Source organism: Alternaria conjuncta (assembly GCF_024043145.1).
Source record: "Alternaria conjuncta strain BMP 0040 chromosome Unknown scaffold_2, whole genome shotgun sequence".
Classification (NCBI taxonomy): Eukaryota; Fungi; Ascomycota; class Dothideomycetes; order Pleosporales; family Pleosporaceae; genus Alternaria; species Alternaria conjuncta.
The window spans coordinates 1235800-1253550 of record NW_026250091.1 but is presented as its reverse complement, the minus strand read 5'-3'; the positions used below and the strand labels follow the sequence as shown (position 1 = coordinate 1253550).

General features: G+C 52.6%; 5 protein-coding genes across 5 annotated transcripts; 3 read left to right on the top strand and 2 right to left on the bottom strand.

Moving 5' to 3' along the window:
* Positions 1 to 5: 5 nt before the first annotated feature.
* J4E85_001535 (uncharacterized protein) lies at positions 6 to 882 on the top strand (the record flags this gene model as incomplete). The annotated part of the gene is made up of 3 exons (XM_051465820.1): positions 6 to 139; positions 199 to 618; positions 669 to 882. The coding sequence occupies 3 exons, from the start codon at positions 6 to 8 to the stop codon at positions 880 to 882; spliced, it is 768 nt and encodes a 255-aa protein (XP_051330377.1).
* A 738-nt stretch (positions 883 to 1620) lies between these two features.
* J4E85_001534 (uncharacterized protein) lies at positions 1621 to 3887 on the bottom strand (the record flags this gene model as incomplete). The annotated part of the gene is made up of 5 exons (XM_051465819.1): positions 1621 to 1803; positions 1855 to 2203; positions 2255 to 2617; positions 2669 to 3321; positions 3375 to 3887. 5 exons carry the CDS (start codon positions 3885 to 3887, stop codon positions 1621 to 1623), a joined length of 2061 nt encoding a protein of 686 aa, XP_051330376.1.
* A 1523-nt stretch (positions 3888 to 5410) lies between these two features.
* On the top strand, positions 5411 to 7043 carry J4E85_001533 (uncharacterized protein; the record flags this gene model as incomplete). The annotated part of the gene is made up of 2 exons (XM_051465818.1): positions 5411 to 6266; positions 6319 to 7043. 2 exons carry the CDS (start codon positions 5411 to 5413, stop codon positions 7041 to 7043), a joined length of 1581 nt encoding a protein of 526 aa, XP_051330375.1.
* A 157-nt stretch (positions 7044 to 7200) lies between these two features.
* J4E85_001532 (uncharacterized protein) lies at positions 7201 to 8120 on the bottom strand (the record flags this gene model as incomplete). The annotated part of the gene is made up of 3 exons (XM_051465817.1): positions 7201 to 7813; positions 7940 to 7990; positions 8038 to 8120. The coding sequence occupies 3 exons, from the start codon at positions 8118 to 8120 to the stop codon at positions 7201 to 7203; spliced, it is 747 nt and encodes a 248-aa protein (XP_051330374.1).
* A 579-nt stretch (positions 8121 to 8699) lies between these two features.
* Positions 8700 to 16510, top strand: J4E85_001531 (uncharacterized protein; the record flags this gene model as incomplete). Its single annotated transcript, XM_051465816.1, has 8 exons — positions 8700 to 9219; positions 9271 to 12134; positions 12181 to 12342; positions 12392 to 12545; positions 12600 to 13266; positions 13376 to 14146; positions 14193 to 14841; positions 14894 to 16510. The coding sequence occupies 8 exons, from the start codon at positions 8700 to 8702 to the stop codon at positions 16508 to 16510; spliced, it is 7404 nt and encodes a 2467-aa protein (XP_051330373.1).
* Between the last annotated feature and the right edge of the window lie 1241 nt (positions 16511 to 17751).

The window sequence follows — 17751 nt, the reverse complement described above, 5'->3', positions numbered from 1 at the left end:
CTACAATGCCAGCTATCAAGCATCCTGTAAAGATCAACGTGGATCTGGGTGAAGGATACGGAAACTTCAAATGCGGGCCAGATGATGAGTTAATTCCACTTATTGACCATGCAAACATAGCCTGTGGTTTCCACGCTGGGTACGTGAAACCCTTGTATCAATATCTTCAATTCCACTCTACTGACGACAAGTAATCAGGGACCCATTGATTATGCACCAGACAGTATTGGCCTGCAAAAAGCACAACATCAAAATCGGTGCACATCCTGGCCTCCCGGACATTCAAGGCTTCGGCCGACGCGAGATCAAAATGTCGCCGGAAGAACTGACAGCCGCTGTTCGCTACCAAGTCGGCGCGTTGAAAGCGTTTTTGGATGCAGAAGATGTGCCCTTACATCATGTCAAGCCCCATGGCGTATTGTACGGGATGATGTATCGGGACAGGGAAGTGTGCCGTGCAGTTTATGCTGGTGTGCCCAAAGGAACAACAGTATTTGGTCTTGCGGGAACTCTGCACGAAGAGGTTGCGAAAGAGCTTGGATTGCCGTTCGTAGCAGAGCTTTACGGAGATGTCAAGTACAACAAGGACAAGACCTTGGTAATCGACCGTAAGAAGAGGTATGTTGCATGCGTATGCTTCCATTGAGTGCAATGCTGACTGTGTGCAGACCTTGGCTTCCAGAAGAGGCGAGAAAGCACATTCAGAGTCAGGTAGAAACTGCAACTGTCACGGCTGTTACCGGCGAGGAGCTGCAACTTCCTATAGGGGACCACGAGGTCTCGATGTGCTGCCACTCGGATTCGCCTGGGGCTGTGGAGATTGTCAAAGCTGCAAGAGAAATTGTTGATCAGTTCAACAGTAAGCACTTTGGGCAGTCTTGAGTATCGCGCGTTTGTAAATAGTCGGTCTTTCATTGCAAAATCAACGGGAGATATTATAATTTCAAGTTCAAGCATCATTACGGGAGGCTGAGTACAGGATTTGTCTGGCTAACAAGGTATCGAGATGTTACCTTTCGATCCATTCAGTGAAGCTTAATACATACACAACCTTCCGAACACATTGGATTATTTGAAGAGTATTGACATTCTATTCACATTGAACTCCCCTGCCTTTATCCGGCCCCAAGTCATTCAAAAGCCCACGCTCCTATATCATGCATACATTTTCGAAGAAACAAAAGTCCAAACAAATCCAAGCTCTTCCTGTTATATACCAGATATGGGCTGTGGATGCAACAAGACGCCCCATATGCAAGCTGTTCATCGATCTTTCGCACATTTCAATTCCCCATTACGGATGCCAACCATATGGTCTCAGGTGTGCGTGACCGGCCATGGAGCTATAATCGAACAACAAATCGGTCGGTTCGTTATCACGTTTGTAAACGCGGATGGGCTCATCGTGAGTCCGGAGATACCGCTCCACGCTGGTGGTGGATGCTCGGATGTAGGCCTTGTAACTCGACTAGTGCTGTCCATATCGGTTTCTACCGGACCTCCCCGTGTGGAAGCCTCCAGCTATTGTCGAGGCCCTGGATGCGAGCTCCGGCGGCGATGGAGTGACAGCGCCTAACGGCCTTTACTGCACTGCTAGTGCTCTGCAAGTCTATTGTTGTATTATGAATCGCTTGCGTCGCCCATGGTAACGTCGCCAGCGCCTGTATCCTGCACGAGCGGTGAAGTTGCAGGAAGTATGGCGGACCGCGGCCGGTTGTATTCGGCGAGATGATCGGGCATGCTCGCTGGTGTAGAGGATCGGGAGTCGAAGTCCTCTTCGGCAGGGGGCGAGAAGTCCCACACCTAGACGGATTAGTATGTTGTGGTAATAGTAATTGCGTGCTTCAAGCTTACCTCCATGATTGTCCGACCGCCCCTGCTGGCCATTATGACGGCCTTCTCTTCCTCAAACACCACCCTCCAAACGGCCTCGGCAGGGCTGCTTAGCTCTCGGACGGGGACACCGGTCTTTAGATCCCAGACCTTGACGCGACCATCGCTGCCACCGCTGACAATCCTGGTGTTGTCGAATTGTAGACTCGTAACGCTGTTGTCGTGGGCAGCTAGTCGATGAATAGCCTGGTACGTTGCGAGGCTCCACACGCGGACCGAGCCGTCTGATCCACCAGTTACAAGAATGTCGTCACGCATCTGAAGCTGCCCGACAAGCGAGGTGTGGCCCTGTAGTACAGCGAGGCATTTGCTACACGAGAGAGTTAATTTCGATAATGTTGTGGCACGCGAGCGGACTTACCCATCATTGGGATCCCATATCCGGACACTGGTGTCCAGACTGCCTGTTGCAATCTTCTTCCCGTCAAAGGCGATGGCATATATCTGACTAAAGTGGCCAGTGAGTGTGCGCAGGCACTTGCCCTCGGATATGCTCCAAATCTTGGCTGTGGTGTCGTAGCTGCCGGACACAACGATGTCACCGTGTATTTCGAGGCATCGGACGCTAGCCTGGTGACCAATGAGTACATGCTTGCATAGGCCCTTCTTGAGATCCCAGATGCGCAGTGTGGTATCCCTTGAGCCTGATATAGCCGTGTTCGCATCGGACATCTTCAAGCATCGCACAGTCGAAGTATGACCGCGCAGAGTGAACTGGGGAAAGCTGACAACCTCTGTTAGTTGCTATCATGGGGGAGACGGCAGAACAACTTACCCAGTTGCAAGATTCCAGACGCGCACATCGCGATCGCATCCACCGCTGACTAGAAGGTCGCCCCAAGGCACCATAGCCCATACACCCATGACGTGTCCCTGGAGCGTCTTCTGATGGTCGCCGACAGTATCGAAGACGTGGATCTTCGCGTTGTCAAGTGCAACCACAATGTACTTGTTGGTCAGGTGTAGACTGGTTACTACGCCCTGATCCGGAGTAATCTGCCGCGCATCGCACACTCCTCCATTCCGCCACGCCGTCTCAACCATGTACCGCTGCTTGAAATGCGACCGGTATGTGGTTGCTTGTTGCTTTCGTTGTGAAGGTTTCCTCTTCGCGGCTCGGTCCAGGCTCTGCGTCCGCAGACCATCAGCACCGCCGTTGGACGGGCCGACTTCAAGGTGTTCTCTCGTAGTGACGTCCTCTACCCTCGGTGCGCGCTCGTCGTTCTGCCACCATGACTTTGAGTCGGTGTCCTCCATCTCGTCGGTTGTGTCGTCTTCCTCAATTCTTTCTTCTCTCGACAGAGCCCTGAAGGAGTACTTCTGGCACAGTAACCGCCAGGCGCTGTCGTCATTGACGAGTTCGCGCCACTTCTTGGATACCTGCGATGCCCGAGCGAGGGTAGTGGGGTCGTCTACACATTCCAGAATCTGTGCGATGTGTCAGCGATCGAGACTATACGGGGAATGTATACAAAACGCACTCTTAAGCAGAGTTCGGTAGGCAGAACCATGAAGGGGTCCTTCTTCAATCTAGGACTGACGAATTCGGCAACAAAGCTGAGCTCCTGGCTGTCGCACAAATTGAGCAGCTCGCCCAGCAGGCGCATCCGCTCGGCTCTGTTCATGTCGCCAAACTGCGCCCGTATGCTCTTGATGTCTCCATCTTCGTGTTCGGCGGCGGTGCTCCAGTCGGGCACCCGCTGGGTCGGTGTCGGACTCGGCGCAGGCGTAGGCGGTGAGGCGGGCGCAGAGGGGAGGAGATTGTGCGGTATCGTCGAGCTCAGGGGGCTGTTGGGTGTGAGTATGGGCCGTGGTGCTCCCGATCGAGACATGCGGCCGGGCTTGCGCGGGTGTGGTGATGTGTACATGGTGGAGCGCGAGGACGAGGCTGTAGCGGTGGCAGAGGCGGCCATGTCGGTGTCAGAGTCTTCAGTCGGCGGCCCTGGGGCATCTCGGTCTTCCCGGACGGGTGTGAAGTAGTCTGACGAGTCCATGACGGCGGTCTTGCAGACTTCGGAAGCGGTATGGCGTTCCCTAGACGGCACGGCGCTCTCTGTGTAGCAGCGAATGGCAGAACGGCAGGGGCAGCGGACGGGTATCGATGTCGTCCAACGGGGCGCAAATATGGCGGCAGTCACGCTGGAACGAAGGGAAGGAGGTCTGCGGAGGTTTCGAGTGGGCAGGCGCGACTGAGTGACGCCGGCGGCCAGCCAAGACATCTCTCAGCCCTGGCAACCTCAGACGTCCATTTCCAAGCTTCACATCACCATCCCTGCATATGCACTTGAGACGACTGAGCCTAGTCTGCATGGTAAATCTCCTGTGCTGCGTCTACGGTCTTGCGTGCAGTCCATAATTAGACGCTCGTCGTCAAACGTCCCAAGGGGTCTGGCGCAGGCCATCATGTTTCATGCCATTGTATTGTCTTTGCGAACGCCAAACCGCCGTGGTTCCTTCGACACCAACAAGCGCAAAACCAATGGCTGAGACCCGCACCCTCGAGTGCTGCGTAGCACGGAGCGGTCCAGTTTTCCTTCCATGTATCTTCAGCCGCCATCACCTGTCACGCAGAGATGCACCGTGTACGCCTTAGGCACAGTACAACACCACCTGAGCACCCATTTGCACGGCGCTTAGAGTCACGAGCCGGCTACGCTATCTCGCCATCACAAGCGACCCTTGTTGCAACTCAATAACTAACATGTCATGGCGGTCACGCCCTGCACCTCCTTTTCCCATTAGAAGACGTGCACGGTTCTTGTCGTAAGAGCTCGATCGATCGCCCTAAGTTCGACATGATGTTTCCAAGGCCCGAACATTCTACCTTGGTACTCTTCGAATCAACCAAACTACAATGCATACTGCTCGGGTTATCTCGTTCCTGATGATGTAGGCGATCCAAGACAATACTTGGATGGTATATCTCGATCGCGAGCCTACATACAGGTGCTCTCGAATCTTACTGCATGCTAGCACATTTCTTGTGCTCCTCAAGTTCTGTGCGGCAAAAGCACTGCAGACATTGATGAACGCCCCAAATGTAGGTAGGTCCTAGCAAAATGCGAATGGGTGTAGGAGCTCAAGTTGCACCTTGCGTTCTGCTTAGTTGTCGTTTGGTTCGTTCAAGGAGCGGTCTCGAGGCGTGATGCGCAAGAAGCTATGCCGCCGAACATCTCCGCTGGGGACCGACATGTGCTTCCCCGTTCGATATCTCTCGATTCGGTCATGTTGCGCACGGTGTCTTTTGGCGTGATGTTCCCGAGGTCTTCGTAGAGGCGGGTGCTTACCTAAAGAAGGCTGGCAGGACGGGCATCGTGCGAGGGAAGCACGCAATTTCCCCGCGACGTCATTGGATCCGACATCGTCGCATTCCCATCAGTTTCCGCGCGACGGGTCCGTCAACGGTCCAGCCCGTTTGTAATCGTGAATATAGCGTCATCATGGTGTCTCTGTACTGTCTCCACCCTCGCATACCTCTGCCCTTGATACGCGCTTCATCTGGGCAACTGCTACAGCCATGAGCGTTCCCCGTAGTTTGTTCGCCAGCGCGCGAGCATCACGAACCGCAACCACTACTCGATGCTTCGCCAAGAGACCATCTCAGACTTCGCTGCTGTTCGCGAGGCAGCAGTCGAACCAAGCTACTAGACAGCTGCACCAGCAGACACCACGGAAAGCCCAACACGCCGCTGCCGCCCAAGAAGTCGAATCTTCAAACCCCGCCCTATCCTTCCCATGCCTCGACGCGCACGAATCTCGCTCTGCGTCTCTCTCAAGAAAACGAGCGTCCTCAGGGCCCGAGCCCTCGTATACCTCCGGACACACGCTAAACTTCCATTCGACCCAGCCTATTCTGCTCGACTGGGGCGGCATACTGCCAGAGTTCAACATCGCATATGAAACGTGGGGGCAGCTGGACTCCAACAAGAGCAATGCCATCTTGCTGCACACTGGATTATCCGCATCTAGTCATGCCCACAGCACAGAGACGAATACGAAGCCAGGGTGGTGGGAGAAGTTCATTGGGCCTGGGAAGCCTCTAGACACCAACAAGTATTTCGTCATCTGCACAAATGTCATTGGAGGCTGCTACGGCTCGACTGGGCCTTCTTCGATCGACCCCGCGAACGGCGAGCGTTACGCGACTCGATTTCCGATTCTTACAATGGAGGACATGGTACGCGCGCAGTTCCGACTACTGGATAACCTCGGCATACAGAAGCTGTACGCGAGTGTAGGATCGAGCATGGGTGGCATGCAGAGTCTGGCAGCTGGAACGCTTTTCCCGGAACGAGTGGGCCGTCTCGTTAGCATCAGCGGATGTGCGCGCAGCCACCCATACAGTATCGCCATGAGACACACTCAGCGGCAAGGTCAGTACAAACACTCTAGGTCAGCCATGCGCAATCGTTGACGTGCAACTAGTACTCATGATGGACCCCAACTGGGCTCGCGGTTTTTACTATGACGGCATTCCTCCACACGGCGGTATGAAGCTTGCCCGAGAAATCGCTACAGTCACGTATCGGAGTGGTCCCGAATGGGAGCAGCGATTTGGCCGCCGGCGTGCCGATCCTTCGCGACCACCTGCTCTCTGCCCCGACTTCCTCATTGAAACATACCTCGATCATGCGGGAGAAAAATGGTGTCTGGAGTACGATCCAAACAGCTTGCTCTACGTTTCGAAGGCTATGGATCTATTCGATCTGGGACAAGAGCACCGTAACCGCATCAACGAGGTGCGCAAGGCGAACAGCGGTAAAATGCAGGCATACTTGGACGGCCATGATATCACATCCGACACCAGCAGCGACGTCTGCAGTCTGACTTTGCCTGATCAGCCCTATGAGGAGAAGGAGCAGCCCGCCGACATCGATGCTGTAGCTCAGACTGACGGAAACGAACCACCGGCCGACCTCGTGGCAGGTCTGAAGCCACTCGCGAATACTCCAACTCTTGTTCTAGGTGTCGCCAGTGATATTCTTTTCCCTGCTTGGCAGCAAAAGGAAATTGCAACGACACTCAAGCGCACTGGCAACAAGAACGTCACGCACATCGAGCTTGGAGAGGAGAAGAGCTTATTCGGCCATGACACGTTCTTGCTAGATCTTCAGAACGTCGGAGGTGCTGTCCAGAACTTCCTGGGATGAGCGCAGTACTCTTTTTTCTTCGAACAATCACTGATCTACCAGGAGCAGCTATTGAACTTGAAGAATGTGCATTGCAGGCGTTTTGTTGATCCCTCACGAGCGTCGAAATATTTCTATACCAAAGAACCCAATATTATCTTTGCCCTTATATTGTGACCTACTTTGAGCCAGGGATCTCGCTATTGACATTCAATCCCTTCCACTCTGCGCTCATAGCCTCGCCGACCCACTTGCACTCTGTCAGCCCAATGTGCTCGCGGACGTATAGCTCCAATGATTTCGCTCCCGGCGCACCTGTGTAAATTCCCAAGGCACCTACGCGGGGAACGTGTAAGCTAGACGCGAGCCGGGTATCCGCTGTTGTCTGCAATGGAATGAGTCGTGTAGCTGTCTCGGATGTGGCCGAAGCAGCAGATGATGGGGAGAGAGCCGACAAGTGGACCAGCGTTGGGAAGTGGGCATGTGCGGGTGATAATGAGGGCTTGGGGTGTGTTAGTATGACCATGCTCAAAGGTCTGAGAGATTCTTTGGAACAGTCTGTCGTCGGGGGTTTTTCTTTGGTGCCCTCTAGAGTAGACTCAGGATACGAAACAGGTGCTGTAATCGGAGCGTTTTCTGCGGCCAAGGCCTCTAGATGCCGAGTGACACTGTTGATGCCAACGAGCAAGTGATTGCCAATTTCCGGTGATGGGGGTGTGTTCTCGGGGCCATCCTCGTTTGCCTTGGTGTTACGTTTGCGCTTCTTGCCTTTGGATGGGTGGATATAGGTTCTGCGATGGTCACCTAAAGGCGTGATAAGACTATGGAATTGTTAATGACCGAATTGGGAGAACTTGTGATGCAACTGTCAGAAATCGGCGAGCGCGGGTTCATGAAGCTCCTCTCTGCGTACCTACTTGGATAGCAATTCTAATATGACTTCTTCGTCCTCGCGTGTGATCTCGGGCCTGTACAAATCAGCATAGCTCGTGGGTTGAAGCATAGTACCACCCACCACTGCGTCTCAGAAAATGGCGACGATGTCTTGAACACAGGTTTTGCATTGGCCTTCGCGGTTTGTTTCGTCGCAGGGGCCATGACGAATTGTGTGCTCTCTGACCCTTCTTCCTAGTACCACTGACCGTGGTGATGGTCACGTCGTCAACGTCGAAACAGCAAAAGTAGTTTTCAAGCTGACCGAAGTGCGCCCGAAGCCTTGTCAGTACTCAGTCTAGATAAGTGAGACTTGTAAGGTGGAGTAGACCGGCGTGCCTTGCATTAGAAGGAGGATTTCTCGCTCTTGGACGGATAAGGCTTAGCGCACCCTCGCTAGCGGCACGCTAGCTCCACAGCGGGAACGAACCAGGATGACGATAGTGGGGTTTCTCAGCTACGCGTCCGAATATCTGAAGCTCTGCCTACCAACTGGAACCGTTTCCTTCGGAGCGCATACCCTCAATTCACTGTGTTGCAGTCGCTGACGCTAATGAGACCCAATCCCCCCGCGTTTTCCCTGCCGCCGCGCGGGGCTATCGGTCACTAAGGCTGGGAGCTGCTGCTGTTGCCTGTACTGGGGAACTGCTTGCCTCTGCCTGGCCTCACCTGCCTGCACGCGTGTTAACAGTCGCCGGCCACGCCTAGTCCTTTCGCAAACAGCACCACCTGCCCTCTACCGTCATGACCGCGCCGGACAACGACACAGTGCAGCCTGTCGCTGCAGACGAGCCGCCAACCACCGCCTCTGCCTCGCCGCCGCGCCGCGACTCGATTGAAGACGCCGACGCAAGCTTCACCCGCAAACGCCCCCGCCTACACAGCGGGAGCAACAGTCTATGCGCTATGCCTACCGACCCACAAACTCCCGTCAACACCGCCATGTCGCCCTCGGAAAAGCAGGTAGAAATGACAATACGCTCACACCCGCCCTCTTCTCCGGTACACGGTGGAGATGAGGACTACACCAATCCTGACAACTTCCTCGAGGCTGCTTCTCCTACCCCGGGCCAGTCTCCAATACTCATTACTAGTTCCGAGGACGAGCGCGGGAGTCCGCCCATCATGATAATAGACGACGACGATGAAGCAGACGCCTTCTCCGTGCAGGTGGACGCAGAAGATTATTTTCGCCGGTTCCCCTACGCACACCACGGGAGTTACTCCACGGTTGTTCGCGACCTGGCCAACCACGTTCAAGGAGGTAAGTCATGTCTCACATCCACTAAACGCCTGCGATACTAAAATGTTCCAGTTGACAACGACATCGATCCCCACTTCTTTCCCAGCATTTCGCAATGGCTGACCGATCTACCCGAGCCTGGCCCCCAGGTAGACTTACACGGTTTCTATACGAGCAAGGCCATGTTTTGGGACGACCTCGCTGGACTGGTGCACAATTTGCTCTCACGCAGGGCTACGTTTAGCCACCATTTGGATGATCGTCGTGCGGGCGACATGTTCTACGCTTTCCTCAGTGCCTACATCAGGGCATGCTCCCTTCTCCTCCTCGCCGACGTATGGCTACTCTCCCAACCTCGTCCCGGCGAGATATATTCTTTGCCTCTTCTTAGTCAGAAGCATATGCGAAACTGGTATACCATTCTTCGCCCGGACAAGGCACCTGTGTTCGCTATGGTGAGCAAAGAATATTCTGTCGATGTTCGCAAAATGATCGGATTGTTACAAAAGGATTTTATGGCTGCCAACGGTGCCCAAAATATCTTACGGCTATCCAGCGAGGCCTTCCACCGCGTGCCATTCAACGTGCAAACCCAGATTGCGTTGGTTGCCGCCCCGGTCCTGACTTCATTGGGCGGCTCGATGTTCCAGGATCCTAGCCCTGCGACTGACCCCAATCGCTCCGAGTTCTGTCGCGGAATATTGCAATTCTTGGAGAAATACATGGACGACCTCTTCGACTTGAGTAGAACCACCGATGCTGTCTCCGCTCGAGACTTGATTCAGTACTTTCACGCGCTATTATTTGAGCTCTGTCTCTGGGATAAGGATATCGAATCGGATCTGGTGGACAAATTCCTCGACTTCAGGAGCGTAGATTCGCCGACTACTTCTTCTCCGACCGAAGTCGATCGTACTGGACCCGAACACCAGTATCGCGATGAGCCTCAGTACTTTCCAGCTTTAGTCGCCAACGCTTGGAAGTTCAAGCTTCTGCGCCGATACCTCACCAAAGGTAAGATGGATCTACGCGTCATGAGTATAGCTATGATGGATGTTTCGTTGGTAGAGATCTGGAGACAGTACAACAACCCCGATTCGACAGGCGAACACCCCGTCATGCGATATCTAGCCGACTTTCTGCTTTATGGGAACGTCGTTGACTACATTGTCAGCGTCGACTCACACCCGCAACTGATCGCGCGCAGCGGTAACATCGTTGGTTTTCTTGTCGTAACTAGACGTTGGACAGATGACCAAGCGGATGCTATCTGGAACACCGTTGCCAATAGTCCTGACCCTCGTGTCGTTACCGCGACACTGGCCATGCTTAGAGCAATCATGCACATGATGAGGCCTGCAGATCACTTGTACTTTTGTACGAAACTTTATGAATTGCCTATCAGGAGCTACACCGTGGATATTACTCGATTCCTGCGGGAGCTGGGCCCAAAGATCCTGGAGAAAGCATCACCGGAAGATTATGCTGCGAGAGAAGATACTGCTAGGCCATGGAATGTTTGCACCCGCATCATCCGCGACACAATGTGCCAGGCGGATACGGACAAAGACATGTTAGACCTGCATCACGAGGCTGCTAATTACCTGTCAGCTCTGGCTCCTAATGTCTCTGTTGAAGAGCGCCATTCCATCTACAGAGATTGCGCGGATCACATTTACAGTCATTCGACGAAAGCGACTGGAAGCGCAAAAGTCATCTACGCGCTCGCCGCACCAATCCCTTCTGAAGACGAGAATTTTTTCCAAAAGAATCAGGATGTCACACGCAAGATTCTGGATGAGATCGCATGGTTTGTCGAGACTGAGAGGAATGCCGAATCATCCCTACGTCAACAAACAGCTCTATGTTGCAGATTGGAGCTTCTAGCACTTATGATCTGTTGCGCTGGGTCAGCCATACCCGTTGAGATGTATGAGCAGCTGTGGGACTACACAATCGGTACGCGTGCGCTATCGAACACTACCAGGGATTTGGCATGGGCGCAATTATCCCAGACGCTCAAATTCGCCCCGGACAACAACTACTGCAGACAACTTGTCTCTTTCCATGTGGTACACATGAACACCGGCATTTACACGAATGGCATGTTCGAATTTGTTGCCAACTATAATTTCCCGATGAAGCGGCAGCTCGTGGGGACTGATCAAGGAGAAAAGGGTGTGTTGCAGATCCCCGGTGCAGACGTGCTGTGGTCCATGGTTTTATCCTCACCGGAAGGCACTATTGAGGATCGCGCCGCCCGTCTTCTTGCCAGTCGCTACGTACAGATCAACGAAGCCGATGGCGTTATGCTAGCAGATGTGGAAGCCGCTCATGTCGTTCTAGTGGAAAGATGTATGCAGGAGATGCATTCGGCATGCAGGCTCATACGCGCTCAATCCTCCAATGGAGACTTATCGAATATGGATGTCACTGCAACTGAGAAGATGGTTCTTGAGAATGAAGAGCGTTATCGCAGGATCATTAACTTTCAGAAACTACTGCTGGAGAAGATACGCCACAAACCAGAGTTCAACCGAAGTCGGAGAGCAGATTCCAAAGTCGACGAAACAGACATACCTTACGGTGACGCGATCGCGATCCGGTTTCAGTGCGGCAACGACAGGCAAGTCGTGATGATGGGTGCGGATCATACAGTAAAGGACCTCTACCAAAGATTATGTCACGTATCGGGATACACCAAAATCAACCTTTTCGCAAAGGGTCGGCGGCTCAACATCACTGAGATGTCGAACGAGAAGCTTAATGGCGTCGACTTTGGGGGACAGCTATTAGTACAAAGGGCACCAGACGCGGAAGTCACTCGCCCGATGCCCGGACAGGGTACGGGGTCTTCGGTGTTCGAATCTACCGTACTCAAGCATTTCGACGAACTGTTCTCCTTAATGGACTCTGATGACAACATCAGTCAGATGGTAGGTACCCGTTCGAGATCAAGATGCATTTCACTAACACAAGCAGCTATTCGATTACTTGAGCTTCTTTCCGGCGCGGTATGCTTTTGCAGAGAGCGTCGTGACCGGTGCGGCGCTATCAGAGGAGCTCTTTCCTCCAGGAAAGTTTTATCAGGCGAGATACGCCGCTTTGGCTCTCGAGGCGAGGCTGGCAGAGCAAATCCGTCATGTGCGTTGGTCCGACAATATTTATTGATACAGTTGTACTAACGAGCTAGAAGTCTAATCTGGACGAGAAGTTCCTGGGCCATGCCATACGCCAGTTGAACGAGGCTCTTCTCAATCCTCGGCTCATCAGCGACAACATCTCGAGCTTCCAAGAGCTGCAGCTTGCAGCGGTACTCGTGCATGCTCTGTTGGAGTTCCTTAGAGGTAAGTTTCACACTGGCGTGTCTTATATCACGGTTCATGGCTCATGTTAAGCAGAACGCCCTTCTCCCGCCGCTTCGGCTGCTTACTTCTCAGATGGCGCACAGCTCGGAAACCGCCTTGTGACGATCCTATGCATGGCACTGGAAACAAATGAAGATGCTACCGTAATCCAGGATTGTTACGGCACTATCCTAGAGGCCTCACTCCACTCTCGAGTTATCTGGGAAGCGTTCGTTGAGCATCCTCAAACTCCGCGACTCCACCGGGTTCTACTGTTGAGCGACCCCAGGCAGTCTGTGCGAGAGCATGTCGCTCAGAAGATCACATCCGTCTGCGGCGGCGACCTTCCATCCACATGTCCGATCACTAAAGGCGAGATTGCCACACAATTCTGGGTAGTCATTTCCGAGCTCATTCCGGGCTCATTGTGCGTTCCCGCTCAATCACAGCAACTGTTCAGCATTGCCGAGCAAGTCTTCCGGGCGAAGGACGAGTACAAACGGGACGAACCTTCACTCCGACTTTACCTAACATCTTGGAGCGACCTGCTCTTGGATCACCAACATCAGGAATTTGTCGGCCGGGACGACATCGACCGCGTCGTTTTTGGGCTTACGAAACTCATACTGTGCTGCATACTGTCACTCAAGTCTTTTAAGAAGCCTCTTGGTGCAGGCGACTTGATGGAAAAGATCTTCAGGAAGTACATCTTTACGAAGAGGTAAGTCACGCACATCATTTCCATGTTTCGCTTGTTCGCATTGACCTCACCTCAGTTTTGCATCTTACTCTCTCTTCTTTTAGTCAAGTGACATACTGACATGGCCCAGCTCCTCTACTGCAGTGGTCAGCGCAGCCACTGCTCCCATACTGGAGTCTCACACAAGGCATGAGATGTACGATCTCATGCTTGCACTAGCTGAGGATAGCAGCACGTACAATAGCCTGGTCAAACTTGCAGCAGACGTAGAGACCGAGGAGAATGAGCCAGCAATACCAACGCTTGCAGTCGATCGCTCCTTGGAAATACGCTCTAGCACAGGCTATGTGGGTCTGTACAACCCTCGTGCCATCTGCTACGCGAACTCGCTTCTCACGCAGCTCTTCATGAACCTCAATTTCCGCAAGTTTATTCTCGGTTTGGAGCTTCAGGAAGCCAGTGGCTCTCAAAAACTTCTTCTTGAGACCCAGAGACTGTTCACGAACATGCAGCATTCCTTCCGCAAAGCCGCGGATCCCCGGAGCTTTGCAGCTTGCGTAAGGAACTCAGAACTCATGCCAATAGACATCAGCGTTCAGATGGACGCAGATGAATTCTACAATTCCCTCTTCGATCAGTGGGAACGACAGCTCATCAAGGACGAGCACAAGCAGCAATTTCGCTCATTCTACGGAGGGCAAACCTTGAATCAGATCAAATCCAAGGAATGTGAGCATGTCTCGGAACGATCAGAGCCTTTCTTTGCAATACAATGCGATGTTTTGGGCAAAGCAACGCTACAGGAGAGTCTCCAGGCTTTTGTTAGAGGCGATGTCATGGAAGGCGACAACAAGTACAAGTGCGAGAAGTGCGATGGCAAATACGTCGACGCAGTCAAACGGTGAGTCGCATGTATATTTGGTAAAGCAAGAAGCTGACAAAATCAGGACCTGTTTCAAGGAGGTGCCCGACAACCTCATCTTCCACCTTAAGCGCTTCGAATTCGACCTGGCCGATTTTAGCCGTAGGAAGGTCTACGATTATTTCGAGTTCCCACCGACCATTGACATTAGCGCATACCATGTCGACCATCTCAGTGACCCAAGCAAGCCAAAAGAAGCCGATATGTTCGATCTTGTTGGTGTGCTCGTACACACGGGCACCTGCGAGCACGGTCATTACTATTCTTACATTCGTGAGCGACCTTGTCCTACGGGAACCACGGCACAAACCTGGGTGGAATTTGATGATAGCAGTGTTGGGTCTTTCGACCCAGCAGACATTGCTTACAAAGCTTTCGGAGGCTTCACGGACGATTCATACAACCGCATACCAAAACAATACTCGGCATATATGCTCTTCTATCAACGCCGCACCGCTGTGGATGATGACCAGCGTGAGTGGGTCACTTCTGCAGACGGGAAAACGCTCAAGGTTCCCATGCCGCCAACTCTCCAGAAGGAAGTTGATTCTGCCAACGAGCTGTTTATCCGAGAATATTCCCGCTTCGACCCCAATCATACAAGGTTCGTGCGGCAGCTGCATGCTATGTCACGTACACTCAACCACGGTTCTTGCTCCGAAGGCCACACGCAGGTACGCCATGTTATCTTCAACCTACTAAGTCCGAGACGCTAACTTCCTACAGGAAAAGCACTCCTTGCAGATAGTACTTGCGCATCTAGGGCACATCGTCTGGCGTCATACAAATGCCGATATCTTCTCCGAGACGATACTGCAGCTGCGGCGGTCGGTCCTTCCATGCTCAATCTGCTGCAATATCGTTCTCAAGATACTCGCTACCGACGATATTGCCCTTCTCAACATGCTTCTTCGCTGCATGCATGCTAAAGTGCGGTCCCAGATGCGCAGCTTTTTCATTGACTGTCTCAAAGTCTTGCGAGAGAAAGAGCCCGCTCTGTACGGTCTAGAGGGCGCTGACAACGAGATGGATCTTGAATCTTCCACTCCGACAAACGGTATACTTTCAGAGATTACCGCTAGGTTACGTGCCATTGCAGACGAATCTTACATGGCCGTACGGGGCTGGGATGATTTCTATCTCACGCTGACTCAACTGGCCGAGATGGGCCATCTGGAAACCGGTCTTCTATTGGACCATGGCTTCCTGGTATTCTGCTTGAGGCTACTCTGCATGCACTCGTACGCTAGATTCCAGGACGACCAACCCGATCTCTGGAGAATCATAAGCAAGAAGTCGGGTATCTACAACAGGTTCATTGGATTCGTATCAGCGTTGCTCTCACGCACGAACACGAGTCTGCAACCTCTTCGCCACGAGCACGATCGTCTGTCTACGCTGGATCGGGAGACCTCGAGTTTTCCACTAACATTCCATGAACGACAAGTTCTGTACCATTGGGACAGCGACCTGAAGGCGATCGCGGTTCTAGACAAGGCCTTGGAAATGTTCGATGAGACAAAGTTGGAACACTTCCACCCGGGCGATATTGTCAAATCGATGCTCAATTGGCAGGACCCACAAGTCCAGACTAATCTTTTGAAGAGCATCTACGAGGGTGTCTCCCTCGAAGCCCCTTTCTGCGATTCTTACGTGAAAGCGGCACTCTCGTATTGCGAGAGCTCTCCGATGGTGGACAACGTTTACAAGATCGTGACAACGGTTTCGAAGGCGGTCGCGTCAGCCAGTAGAATGGACGATGACCGTGTACCAGGAGGATTGGCGGTTCTGGATTTTGTTGGCGGTCTTCTGCAAACAAAGAATGCGGCCATCTTTCAACAAAAGCACCGTCACATATTTTTCACATGGATCATCGCGAAAAGCCGCATATGGGCCACTCCTTTGCTGCTGCACGCACAAGACAGTGTGCGAAAAGGTGCACATATGCTGGTCTGCGAGCTATACAAGAGCTACGAAGGATGGCCTCTAGATCTGGTGCAAATGAGGTGGAGAGTACTCCGCGAGATGGCCACCGACATGATGGAGCGCATTCTGTACGAGAAGGATCACGGCATGCTCAAACCTCATCTATCTCCTCTCATCGAAACTTGCCGATTTCTCGTTCAGCAGCTCTACGATCTGATCCATAGCGAGGATCCCGAATTGGATCCATACAGAGACGACACCAACGACAGCTCTCGAATTGCACACTGGACTGGAGAGATAGAGCCAAGGCTAGAGACATGGCCACAGGACGATGGCCTATCAGCGGAAGATCTCTATGATCATTCCGACTTTGGTAGTGATTCAGAGACTGACAACATACACGATAACAACATGTAATTGCTGGGTGGCCTTCCGTCCGCCCGCAATTTACCCAGCTCCATCCGCTCATTATCTTCGCTTCTTTGTGGTATGGCGGCGCCAGCAGCGGCCTTTCAGCGAAGAGTTGAGGCTCGCATTGTTACCAGATGAGCCAATCACGATTTCAACGAGATTTCAGGGTGGTGGGGATTGATTCATGGGTTTCATGAGAGCATGAGAGCATATGCAGACGGTTTTTGAGCCCTGCACATTCCGGGTCTTCGACGGAGTCATTGATAGGGATTGATGCTTCATGTGGACTGCAGGTGATGCACCCTGGCATTGGCGTTTTGGCTTCGGTTCTTCATCATTCTTTGCTTTATTGTTCATGCTTGGGCGGCATAGCGTGGTGCTTTGGCGTACTTAGACGGAGTGAGTCTGTATATTAAAGACCAGGTATGACGATCACGCTTGACGACCTTCAGCCTCTTCACGACACAGCAAATAACAATGATTATCACGCAAATAATAACATCTTGTTTCTCCAGCGTGAAGCTGCCCGAGCAGTCGAGTAAGTCGCGGACCTTAGTTCGTAAAAAGTCAACGTGAAGAAATTTGGAACGATTTCTCTCCCCCCGCATTTATCACAAAGTTGATTGACATTCAACATAGCAGAACGGGATTTTCATTGCGCTGTTGGCAGCGAAACCCGACAGTTCGCGCGCGGAGGGTCGGGGGTTCATGTATCGATAAGCATCACGCTAGGCTTCGTCAGCGTGGTGGTCGCGCGTCCCACCTGCAGCAGCGACGTCATAGCGAGGTAATTGCGGAAGCTGCGGACAAGCTTTCCAACTATCCAAGCTGTGCGGTCATAACAAGGCGCCCCGGTCGGCTTTTGTGCCTAGGTAGTCTAATCCGATCTCCCGTTCTCTCTTCTAATCAGCGTTCGTCTATCCTTTGTACAAATCCTCAATCTCTTCTTCGCTTGCGACAGCATCCTGGGAAGCAGCACGCGACAACGATTATACCAGTCAACCGGCGCGGACACGACGATAGCTACCATACCGTACGCGAAAACAAGCCCATAAACGCGATTGAAGCGATTGGAATTCGGTAATCACTCACAATGGCCAACAAATTGGACGCGATGAAGCCGCAGAGAAAGATCGAGCTCTTCTCAGGCTCGTATTTTGCGGCGTGTACGATGGGTGGCATAATCGCGTGTGGACCTACACACACTATGGTCACGCCGCTGGATTTGGTAAGTCGCATACTTTTGC